The 12405-nt window shown below is 47.0% G+C and overlaps 1 protein-coding gene across 2 annotated transcripts in view; it reads left to right on the forward strand.

The window, feature by feature from the left end:
* Positions 1-5717: 5717 nt before the first annotated feature.
* KIAA1549L (KIAA1549 like) overlaps positions 5718-12405 on the forward strand; it is a 269435-nt gene continuing 262747 nt past the window's right edge. Inside the window, exon 1 of one of the 2 annotated variants that reach the window (XM_058688590.1) lies at positions 5718-6589. In XM_058688590.1, the coding sequence (XP_058544573.1) occupies positions 6349-6589 (241 nt within the window). In that variant the 5' untranslated portion in view covers positions 5718-6348. The remainder of the gene's footprint in view (positions 6590-12405) is intronic. The other variant, XM_058688589.1, reaches the window with a different exon arrangement.

Raw genomic sequence — 12405 nt, forward strand, 5'->3', positions numbered from 1 at the left:
GCTCGAACTCACGGACCGCGAGATCGTGACCTGAGCTGAAGTTGGCCGCTTAACCGACTGAGCCACCCAGGCGCCCCAACAGTCAGATATTCTTGCGTTAAGCTTGGCGAAACTGCCTTTCAAAACCAGAAGGGGAAGAAGTAAAGCGAAGGAACCACACTTTGCTCATCTTTCCAAATCAAATACGAGAAGGATCTTCCAATTAAGAGGCGCAAACATTTGTTCTTGTATTACCAATAGTACTACAACGAACAATGCAAATTTTGTGGTCTAATTTTGTTGAGTCTTTGTGGGTTTTCTTTTTTACAAAAAGTGATAGATATCTAAAATGAAATTTTAATGTTTTTATTTTTGAGAGAAAGAGAGAGAGGGAGAGAGGAAGACACAGAATCCGAAGCAGACTCCAGGCTCTGAACTGTCAGCATAGAGCCTGACGCAGGGCTCAAACTCGGGAACTGCAAGATAATGACCTGACCTGAAGTCAGATGCTTAACCGACTGACCCACACAGGCGCCCCTAAACTGAAATTTTAAATATAAATATCCCTTACGTGCTTAAGAAAAACACTTTACATAACAATAACATCAAAGATTTATTGAGCACTTGGTGCCAGATTCAGTTTTTTTTTAACACCTTTATTGGGAGATGCTGTACATAACATAAAACTCACTAGTTTTAAGTACTCACTTAAGTGATGCTTAGTATATTTACAGAGTTATATATCCATAACCACAGTCTAACTTAGAACATTTTTATCAGCATAAAAAGAAACCTTGTGCCCCCTGTCAGTCCTCATTTTTACTCCCCCAGCCCCGGGCAACCACGATTCCACTTTCTGTCTCTTTGAGTTTGCCTTCTCTGGACATTTTGTATGAATGGAATCATATGATATGTGGCCTTTTGTGACTGGCTTCTTTCACTTAGCATAATACTCTCCAGGTTCATCTGTGTCTCAGCATGTGGCCAAACTTCGTTCCTGTTTATTGCTGAATACTATGCCAGTATCGCACATTTTGTTTATCCACCGACCAGCTGTTGGAAATTTGGGTTGTTTCCACATTTTGGCTCTTGGCGAATAATGCTGATACAAATATTTATGTTCAAGTATTTGTGTGGGCATATGGTTTTATTTATCTTGGGTAGATAGCCTTGATATCTTGGGTAGACAGCTCCAGTTTTCTGAAGGAGGGAGACTGACTTTTACTTTTTTTCCCCTAAGGGTCACCGGTTATTAGGTGGTAGATGAGGACTGGAACCCAGCTTGTAAATCACTGAGATTTTCAATGGTCAGTCCTAGTTGCCACCCTACAGGGCCTGAGAAAAGGGCTTCCCATAGCAAAGCTGGAGCTTGAAGGCAAAGAGATGCGGTAAAAATGAGCTAGTCCCATAGTGCCAGAACCTGGACCATATCCCCGCTCTGCAATTAGATGAGCCCCAGGAGCACCAGAAATATTAACAAGACAAATTATCCCTTCACGGTTAAAAACTGCATTCTCCCACTGGAGGATATGCAGAATAATTAGCCAGAACCTGGGACATTGACTTGTCATCGACAGGAGACGGGTGCAAATGAAGCACTGAGTTGCGAGGCTACTCTAGGTCTGAGATCAGCCTCGCCCACCTAGCCGCTCAGAGCTGGCCCTCGTGGGTGCGGGCACTGCCCTGCTGGCTCCTGGAGTGGGATGTGAAAGCCTCTTTCAGAAAAGCAGGTTGAGAGATGAGGGAAAGGGAAACAAGATGACCTACCATTCTGCAATGGCCTTTTAGTTGGCCTCCTCACGCCGCTCCCGAATCCCTCTTCTAGTCTATTCTGTGAGGTGGAGAGTGATCTTCCCAAACACACATCTGATCGCTCACTCTGCTTGAAAATTCTCACAGCTCCCTACTGCCCTCAGCATTGTTAATTCAACCACATCTCCTTGCCCTCCAGGGCAGTTCTTGTCTGCAGGGACCCCCACCATGAGCATCTAGGACCAGACAGTGAGATGCAGGCGGGGGCTGGTAAATGCTCCATTTCATATAACCCTGTTATGTTTTCTCAAGGGTGCCGAAAGCAGGGAAAACCAGATACCATGTTTAGAATTGCATTTTAAATTTCTGTCCCCCCCCCCCCCCAACTTTAAAGTAATCTGAAATATATACCATGGCACTTTAGGCCCTCATGGTTTGTAAAGACATGTTTTAGTTCCTGAACATGGCAGGTGACCCATACTTCCCCTTGCCAGCAATGCTCCACTCAGCACTCTTCACCATGTCTGGCAGCACTTGCCACGTGTGGCATAAGTGTGTGTCTCCCTCCCTTGACTCTAAGCACAGTAACAGTGGGGCAGGGGCACTGCACCCTGTAGGAACCACAGGACCTTAGCATAGTCTTGGACACACAAAAGAAAGACTTCAGTGTAGACTTGGGCTTTGTACAAGCAAGGACTGTCAGTAATAGAGATTAGGGCTAGAGCAGGGAGATCTGCTTATTGCAAAAAGAACGAAACAGAGGCCCAGGTATCTCCCCTGTAAGGCAATGTCTGGAAATTTCAGTTGAGAGCTAGAAACCACTGCCTGGAGATTGACCTTTGCCACTGGCCTAACAATTTTCTTTGTAAAAAGACACAGACTTTTTTTTTTTTTTTTTTTTTTTAAACATGGTTACTGTTTAATTGGCAGCATTGTTTTCCTTCTTACTGGTACACAGAATAGTGGGACAACTTGAAACCAATTGGTGCAGTGAAATACGGTCTATTTTCTTAAAAAGTTTTTTAAATGTTTATTTTTGAGAGAGAGAGAGTTCAAGTGGAGGAGTGGCAGAGAGAGAGGGAGACAGAATCTGAAGCAGGCTCCAGGCTTTGAGCTGTCAGCACAGAGCCCAATGTGGGGCTTGAACTCACAAACTGTGAGATCATGACTTGAGCTGGTCAGAGGATTAACCGACCAAGTCACCCAGGTGTCCCCAAAGAAGCAGACTTCTAACGCTCTGTAGCAATAATCACACATAGGGAAAATCCCAGAGCCTCAGTTTTAACAGACTAAAGTTAACAAAAGGGATTATGGTTCAGCAGGAATGCAATTATTATATAAGACTGAACGCTGTGTGTCAAGTATATTTTTAAATGCTTGGTATGTATTAATTCAATCCTTAAAACAACCCAATGAGGTAGGTTCTCATCATTTCCAGTGTTATAGACAAGTGTGATTTGTCCAAAGTTATATAGTTACTATATGGCAGAACTTGAATTTAAATATCTAAGCAGTCAAGTTTCAGAGTCTGCGCACGGACTGATCATCAGTCGAGGACTAGGATCTCATCAAGCTTCCTGCACCAGCAGAAAACTTACCCGCAGTTGTTCCTGCTGGATGAGGATAGGGTACGAACTCAACCTCTTCACATCTGTGCCAGTGTGGATCTCCTGCCTTAACGCCGGGTCTCCCCACGTGCCCTCTGGGCGGCCCTCACCAGATACTTCACTCTTCCTCTGAAAACGTACACGTGTTCCCGCCTTTCCACCTTGCCATTTGCCGGGCCTGGCAAAACTGTAAATGTTGCCTTCTTTCACCTTCCCTCCTGATCCAGGCATAAATAGCCATCCCTCACCCACATTCCCGTGATGATGGGCAAGCTGCGCATGCCTCTGCCACTGGATACTCTCCACATCTCCCTACAGTGAAGGTTCCCTAGAATGAAGGCTCCCTAAAGTGACCTCTGCCCCTCTCAGTAGACTACAGGCTTCCTCAGGGCAAGGATCCTTTCTGCTCTGGACACCAGCCTCATCTGGCAGAGAAATTCAACCAAACCCGTCTAACAATATCACAGAAAAAGTGATTTGTATCTTGTCTAAGGCTGGCAAATAATAACTGAAGGGAAAATCCCAGTAGAGGACATGCTTTTGAGGTACACATTTGCTATCTCTCGACCCCATGGAATTTGCCCCCCAAATCCTCCTGTCTCTCTCTGAATGCTCATAGATAGCCCAGCTGTGGTTTGATCTTGTCTCTTGCCTCACAGCCTCTCCCCTTCTGGATCTTTTCTACCTCAGGCCAGCAATGCCCTGCCACCTCTCCCTGGTGTCACCACTTGCTGCTGGGACCATTATTTCCGCTGCCTTGTGATGTTGCTTGAATCATGGCCATGGACTGGCTTCCTCATTAGTGTCTCGAACTCGTTCTCTGAGTTGTTTTCTTGGGTCAACCAAACTGCAAGTTTCTTAAAAACAGCAGAACTCACTTAAATGAACAGCTATCTTAAGTAATAATGACCCGAAGAAGGTATTACTGTGTTTCAGCAAACCTTAGATGCAGTATGAAACACATCTGACTTCTGAGAAGTTAGTATGTGGGAAAATGTGTCTTAGATGAAATATGGTGTTATTTCTATCCTACTGAAGCACAATAAGTGAGATATAACACTTTTCCACACCCACTAGCTGGCTTGCTGTGCTTTGAGCACACCAGGCACGCTCTGCTTCTGTGTTTTGGCTCTTGCTGTCCTTTTATCTGGAATGTTCTCCCTGTGAGGCTTATTCCCTCACCACCTTCAGCTCTTTGCTTAAATATCACTTTCTCAGTGAGGCCTTCCTTCACCCTATTTAACACTGCAATACTCCCTTCCTGTTTTTCATTCTTTTTTTTTTTTAAGTTTATTTTTGAGAGAGAGGGTGAGAGCACAAGCAGGGGGAGGGGCAGAGAGAGAGAGAGAGAGAGAGAGACACAGAATCCAGCGCAGACTCCAGGTTCTGAGCTGTCAGTGCAGAGCTGGTCCTGGGGCTTGAACCCACCAACCATGAACCGTGAGATCATCACCTGAGCTGAAGTCGGATTATCAGACTGAGCCACCCAGGCGCCCTTGTTTTTCATTCTTTTATACTGATTTTTCTCCATAGCATCTATCACTTACTTGCTTATTGCCAGTCTAGTCATTTCACTAGAATGTCATAGGAGGGCGGAGATTTTGTTTGTGGCTGTTGCCCTCAGTGTCTAGAACAGTGCCTGACACTTAACAGGCAGTCAGTAAGTATTGTCGAATGCATAGAGCTTGAGCTTCATGAGGTCAGGGACGTGTGTTTTTTGCTCACCACTTACATCCTCAACGCCTAACACAGTAGCTGGCAGGCAGTGGCCTCTGAATAAATATTTATTGGCTGAGGGACGTATGAAGCACCGATGAACGAGGTAATTTGCTTAAGGTCATCTAGCTCGGCAAGGGGAAAAGCAAGGAGGCCAATTCAGCTGACTCGGACGCCTTTTGTTCCGCTGGATAGTGACTGCTTAATTCTCCTACCTGCAGGAAGGCTTTTATGGGAAGACGTTCCGCTATGTGCACTGCTTTGCACGTAGTATGGCTGCAGTAAATATTTATACTATGTTTTAGTCCAGCGTGTTATTGCAACTAGGCCATAGTCGCTTCAGGTCCTTGGGGGTAAACGGGGCATGCAGGTGTCTGCCGCCCCCTCAGAGAACTAGTGAACAAACAGCACAAAGCGCGCCCACCTATCTGCAAAGGGCTTTCCAAATTCAGGCTGAGGAGCTTACTGGCCTCTTCAGTACGTTGACCATGACCATCTACCCTCTTTTTGGGGCAGACGACCCCTCCTGGCGATCTCCCCTCCTCTAGACGGGAGACTGGCAGGGAAAGGAGGGAGAAGAGAAGGAACTCCTCCGCCACCTCCACACCCACGTCTGGACCTCGGCGCGCGGGAACGGCCGCGAGGGGTCCCTCTTCGGGCCCGGGCCAGCGGGGTGCGCGGGAGCGGGGGGCGCGCGGTGGCTCCGCGCGGGGATGCGCGCGCGCGCCTGCTTCGCCTCCCTCGCCCGCTCCTGTAGCTACGTGCTTTCTTTGTCAATGAGGCGCCGCTCTGAGCTGCAGTAACACTCTCGGCCCGGGAGCCGGGGCCGGAGCTGGAACCCAAGCCGGAGCCAGCGCGGGGAGCGGGGCGGAGAGGCAGCAGCCGGCGGCGGGAGGGAGGGTCCCGAGCGCGCCCCGCGGCCGCCAGTGCCCGCTCCTCGCAGCCTCGCCCCCTCATCCCGCGGGAGCCGGCCCCGGGGGTGGGGGCCCGGGCGGCGCCCGTCCCACCCTCGCAACCCGGGCGCGCCGGCGCGGGGCGACAGGCACCGTGGGAACCCCGGCCGGCTCCCGCCGCGGCTCCATGAGGCCCCGGGCCCTGAGTGGGTGAAGCCGCGGCTCCGCGGAGCCCGCCCCGGGCGCGGCAGGACGAGCGAGCAAGTCGCGCCTCCCGGCGCCCCCGCCCTCCGGCGCCCGGGCCATGGCCGGAGATGCCCGGTGAGGACCGGGGCGCCGAAGGCTGGGCTCCCCGGCGCGGTGCGGAGCGAGGCAGCGGCCTGGATGTGTGAAGCGTCCCCATGGCTCGGCAGGAGGCGAAGCCCCAGGGCCGCAGGGAAGCTGGGCAGGCGGCGCGGAGGCGCAGGGGCCGGGCGGGCGGGGGAGCCGCCGGCGGCCGGGGCGTGAGGGGCTCCGGGCCGGCGCCCGGGCTCCGGGCCGCCGCGTCCCAGGATGCGCCGCCGCCGCCGCCGCCGCTGCCGCCGCTGCTGCTGGGACTCCTGCTGCTGGCGGCCCTCCCCGAGCACTGCCTGGCCGACCCGGGTAAGCACTTGCCGACTGCTTTGCCCCTATGGAGGTTTCTGGAGGAGCCGGGCCGCCCGTCGGGGCCGGCACCTGCGGGGTGGTGGTGGATGGAGAGGTCTTTGCAGCACCGGCGCTAGGATTTTCTCCGCCCTTTGCTGCTGCAACAGCGGGAGAACTGTCAGAAATCTGTCTCCGGGGAAGGCACCGTTGGGCGGGGAAGTAAAAAGAGGTGCATTCGCATCTTCTTTCTGGACAAGTTGCAGATCCTTCCTAGTGGTCCCACAGGCACGCTTCATTTAGATAAAGACATGGTGTGTTAAGACACCTTAAAAGGGATGTGTTTTAGTAGGACACATTTCAGGGTGGAGACATCCACTGTATTTTGGGCTCCCTGTTGGGTGTCCACTTTGTTTTAACTGCATGAAATGGCCAGAGAGTTTTAGGCAATTCCCGTGTCGGCTTCCCAATAGCGTTTCCCCCTACATGTTGACAGGAGACCCGTTTTCTTTTGGGATAGAGGTACCTAAAATAATTGCTTGCATCTTGCAAAGGGATCCAGGCACTGATCAAGTATATAACCCACTGTTTGCAGGAGGACAGTTAAAAATAATCACGCTTGTCTTTTAGACTCCCAAGAACCCCCAAGAAATAGATCTCTGTAATTCCTTGGATGATTTTGAGAAATCTTTTGTAACTCTTTGCGGGGGGGGGGGGGATTATTCTGCTAATGTGCTTCCAAACTTACTGTGCAGTCAGGAATTGTCTGTGAAATAAGAATGATTACTATGGCACTTGGAAAGGTCAAGCTTTTGTTTGCGATGAAATTCTGTGCTCTTGGTACATTTAATTTATCAAGGAATATAGCTCTCACTTCAGCTAATGTGGTCCTGTAGTTATGTCCTTTTTAGCAAGGACTAATGAAGACTGCTTTTTTCTCAGCATACTCCTTCCTCCAAATTAGATTAAATTTCCTAATTATGAAGGATTTTGAAGGATTTAGATAAGAGAGTTTCAGGTTTAAAATATTGCCTGTCTTCAGCTGCTTAATTCAAAGCCCCCCGCCCCCCTTTTGATTCACTTAAAGGGTCCCTGACATGAAGCATCTATGTTTGCAAGATACTGTCCAGGAATTTTTGTGTTATGATTATAGTGGTGACAAAGTTTGGTAATCTTTGGATGTGTGCCTGAGACCCAAGAAAAGCCTTTGAAGAATTTTAGCCCCCAGTTTTTATGCTTCTAGCAGTTTTCAGTGAAATGTATTTGGTATAATGGTTAAAAGGTAAGTCCTGAGTTAGACACATGCAAATACCCTAGTATTCCTTGGATCAGAAACACACTTTGAGTTTTTATTTAAAATAAATCAGATCTTTGGTAGTTTTGTAAACTGTTTATGAGATGTGAATTCCTGGATGTTGTTCATTTGAGTGCATATAGCAAAAACTGTTCAACCATCTGTAATATGTGAAATTTGGATTTTAGGTATTGTTCTCGTTCAGCCTGATGTCACATGATTTCCTCTGATAGGTTTTGAATTTCTCTTCTCCCTTCCGACCTTTGTACATTGACCCTTCTGAACCTCTGTGGCTTTACTTGGCTCTTCTTTCAGACTGCCAGAGCCTGACTTAGGGAACTTTTGATCCATATCTTTTCATTTCAGCCCTGATGTCCTTTTTCTTTTCTCTTTTAGTGTGCTGATCATGGGGATAGTTAGGAAAGGTGCTTTGATTAAAATGATGGTAAAAATCATTAAAATTGATGTTCCCCTAAGCCCTCTGTCTTTCCCTCTCTCATTGGAGTGACTTGTTTCCTTTGTGCTTTTTGGGTGCCCTTTCTGCTGTCACCCTTGATGACTAATTTCCCGTGGTCCAGATCACCTGTGGATCCAGAGTCTACCACTGGGCTCCGTGGGTTCCTGTGGGTTTGCCACTGATTCAGTGCCATGACTTGTCTCTCTCTCAGTGGAAGACTTGAACACTGGCTCCCTGTCCTGCCTCTTATCTGCCTTCATTTGTTCTCTGGATTCCAGTTGAGGCAGCTTCACTGCACGGTGGGTGAGTGCTGGGACCGACTCCAGGCATCCCAAGGGGTTTGTGTCAGGAAGCAGTGTTTGGAGGGAGGCGGGATAATGGATGGCACTTTTCTGGGACCTCTGATTTCCAACAACTTGGTTGGGGTACCTTCCAACAACAGGAGTGGTACCTGCTGCAGTTTGGTGCTGCTGCTCACTGCCAAATGTGTCTGATGCCGAGTTGCATGAGAAGCCAGACCTATGACATTAAGAGGCTATTAAAAGTGCTAGTTTGCTACAGTCAAGGCATTGCTGTTCCTTGTTTTCTAAGCAAGGCTAAGGCAGACATTTACCCAGGTTGAAAAATGGGTAAATAGACTTGTTTCAGGAAAATGCTGTGGCAGTTGTTCAGAATCTTTGTGTTCTGGGGGCCCAGTAGTGTGTTTCCAGCCTGTTTCCACCCATTCCACCCAAGTGCTTTTGCTTTAAAATTCCTGAGGAATCAGGGCTCCTTCTCTTTGTCCTGTAAAAGGAAAGGCTGTTGCCCCCGGTGTCCTCCCTCAGACTCTCTCTCCTAACCTCCATCTGCATGGAGCCCTTGCTCCCAGGCCGTAACTTCTGTCTTGGATATGGAAGATGGATGTGGGAAAGAAGTTTCTTTAGAGCAGTGAGTGCTGACACCCTCTATCCTCTTCTGCCCTCAGGGGCTCCAGGCAGGATGGTAAAGTTCAGACTTGACTTCCCGACCTTCTTAATTACTGATCCTGTGTGCCAGTTGGGTGCAGGTGCAGTGCTCATTCCTTCATGGGACCTTGCCTCTCTGGGCCTCAGTTCTCTGATCTGTAAAATGGGGATAATAGCTCTAACCTCAGTGAGTTAATGAGGATCGAATGAGTTAATACATCTGAAGCATTTAAAACAGTGCTTGGTATACACAGTAAATGCTCAGTGAATGCTAGGTGTTCTTCTAAAATGGCAGATATAAATTTGGAAGCCATTAGCATGGGATTGGATGAGAAACCTAGAGAGTAAGTATAGAGAAGAGGAGTGACCTGAGCAATGAGGCCTGGAAAACTGCAGCATTTGGGGGTCCAGGAGAAGAGGGACCAGCAAAAGAGACTGAGAAAGGTTAGATGAGGACTAGCAATGAATGTTGGTATTTGGAGATGTGGATGTGTTTGGTGCCCTCAGAGTAGAGGGGGTGAAGGTCTTACTGCAGTGGGTTCAAGAGAGAAAGGAAGAGGATAAATCAGAGATTGTAAGAAAGACAACTCTTTTAACAGCTCCCTGCCCTTTGTGGCTTCTCTCTCCCCAAGTTCACCTCTCCACGCCACAGACCTGCTGAGATCTGTGGTTCAGGTTGTGCAGATTGTTGTGTTAATCCTCAAATCAGTTTTCTGGGTGTGCAGGATGGTTTGGTGTTGATCTGGGTGCATTTCAGGGAGGAGAGATGCAAAGAAAACAAAACAAAACCCCAAAACAAAACTTCCATGCTGTTATGCCATCTTGGCCCCCTCCCCAAAAAGACAGCTCTTTTGAAGTTTTGTCTATCAAGGAAAGCAGAGTAAGAGAGGAAGTGGGTCAAGAGAGGGTTAAGATGGGATATAATTGCATTATATTTGTACTTTTCATTAAAAAATTTTTTTAAATGTTTATTTTTGAGAGAGAGAGAGAGAGAGAGAGCATGAACAGGGGAGGAGCAGAGAGAGAGGGAGACACAGAATCCAAAGCAGGCTCCAGCCTCTGAGCTGTCAGCACAGAGCCCCACGTGGGGCTTGAACTCACAAACCATGAGTCAGACGCTTAACCGACTGAGCCACCCAGGTGCCCCTGTACTTTTTCATTTTTTAACATTAAAAGGTGTATGGCAAGAGTTTGGTGTTTTTTCCCCCAGATATAGACAATCCAATAAAATATATTTGAGCTTTTTACTGTCAGTGTTATTTATTAGTGCTTCAAAGATACTTGCAAGATGTCCTAAACCTCGCCCCCTTTTCTTTCCCCATCCCACACATAAGTAAAGAAGATTTGGGGAACAGTAATGCTCTACTTTTAATATTGACATCAAACAGAAGTCAGATATCCCTGCCCTGTCTCCACACCTGCTCTAAAACTGAGCATCCTTGTGAAAACTTTGGGATTCTGGATTCTGATGACAACCAGAGAATCTCTCAGAAGCCTACTTCAGTCTTAAATTACTAGAATATGATCTGAGAATATTCAGCATGAATGTGCACGCTTTCTTTTTCACTTTCATTACCCTTCAAGCCTGTATTGTGGTTTTCTTTCTTTCTTTCTTTCTTTCTTTCTTTCTTTCTTTCTTTCTTTCTTTCTTTCTTTCTTTCTTTCCTTTCCTTTCCTTTCCTTTCCTTTCCTTTTTTTTTTTTTTTAAACAACAACTCTACTCTTCTGCAGACAAAAATGAATAGCTGGAATGATCCTAAGTGATTTCTTTGCTTGACAACATATTACAGAGGATTTGTAAACACACAGAGGGACACATTATTCTAGGTCACTAGATGTCTGCCTTGGATGGTGACTCTCTTTGGGGACTTCAGGACCAAAGGAACAGTTAGCATTCTGGGTATTGTAAGTATCAGTTATTGTAGCTGGAGGGAAAGTAGCAAGTGAGTCACATTGATGTGACAGTGTTTATCAACCACCTGACATATACGAGGCCAAACTCTTCAGCACATACTGGAAGTATAGTGCAGAACTGGCCAGGCCTGGCCCCTGCCCTCGAACAGCCTATAGCTAAGGATAAGAAAGCCTTACTCGGTGGGTGGGGTGGCAGGTCAATTAAATACTTCTGTGAATTGGTTCAGGTGGGGGGATGTGGCAAGACATAAAGTATCAGCTTTGTCCAAATAGTCTGTCTCTGCTCAGCTGCACCCTGTGAGGGAATGAGGCCCAGGGTGTCAAAGTTCTGACTTCTCAAGAAAAGCTGGATCGTTATTCAAAATCTTGTTTTCAAATGTCACCAACTAATTCAGATTTTTGAAATGTCATGCTGTACAAAGAAAACACACCCATGAGCCGCCACTTTTTTTTTTCTTTTTTAAGTCAAGTTTATTAAGGTATAATTTACATACAGTAGAATTCATCCTTTTTAGGTGTACTGCATGATTAGTTTTGACAGAAGTATATAATCATGGATCCACAGCCACAATTTAGATATAGAACATTTCTGTCACCTCCAGAAACTCCCTCCTGCTCCTTTGTAGTCAGTCCTTTCCCCCCTACACATCCAGTCCCTGACAAGCACCAATCTATTCTCTGTCCCTATAATTTTGCTTTTAACTGAGGCTCACATAAATGGAATCATACTGTATGTAACACTTTGTGTCTGGCTTCTCTGATTTAGCGTAATGCTCTTGAGAATCACATATGTTACTGCATATATGTATCTCCATTTCTGTACTTTTTTATTGTGATGTACCACAGTTGGCTTATCCATTTACCAGTTGATAGACATTTGGGGTGTTTCCAATTTGGGGCACACAAGTTTCTGTGTGGGCAGCTTTCATTCTCTTGGGTAATTACCTAGGAGTGGGATTTCTGGGTCTTAACATTAGATACGTGTTTAAACTTATAAGAAACTGCCAAATTCTTTTCCAAAGTGGGTGTACGGTTTTGTATTCCCATTAGCAATGCGTGAGTGTTCTGGTTGCTTCTCTGTATCCTCACTGGCACTTGGTTTTGTCACCTTTCTTTTTTTAATTTAAATTCCAGCTATTCCAGTAGTTTCTAGTGGTGTCTTATTATAGTGTTAGTTTGCATTCTCTAGTTACTAATGATGTTGTGTGTCTTTTCATTTTCTTACTTG

This window comes from Neofelis nebulosa, chromosome 10 (genome assembly GCF_028018385.1).
Source record: "Neofelis nebulosa isolate mNeoNeb1 chromosome 10, mNeoNeb1.pri, whole genome shotgun sequence".
Taxonomy (NCBI): Eukaryota; Metazoa; Chordata; class Mammalia; order Carnivora; family Felidae; genus Neofelis; species Neofelis nebulosa.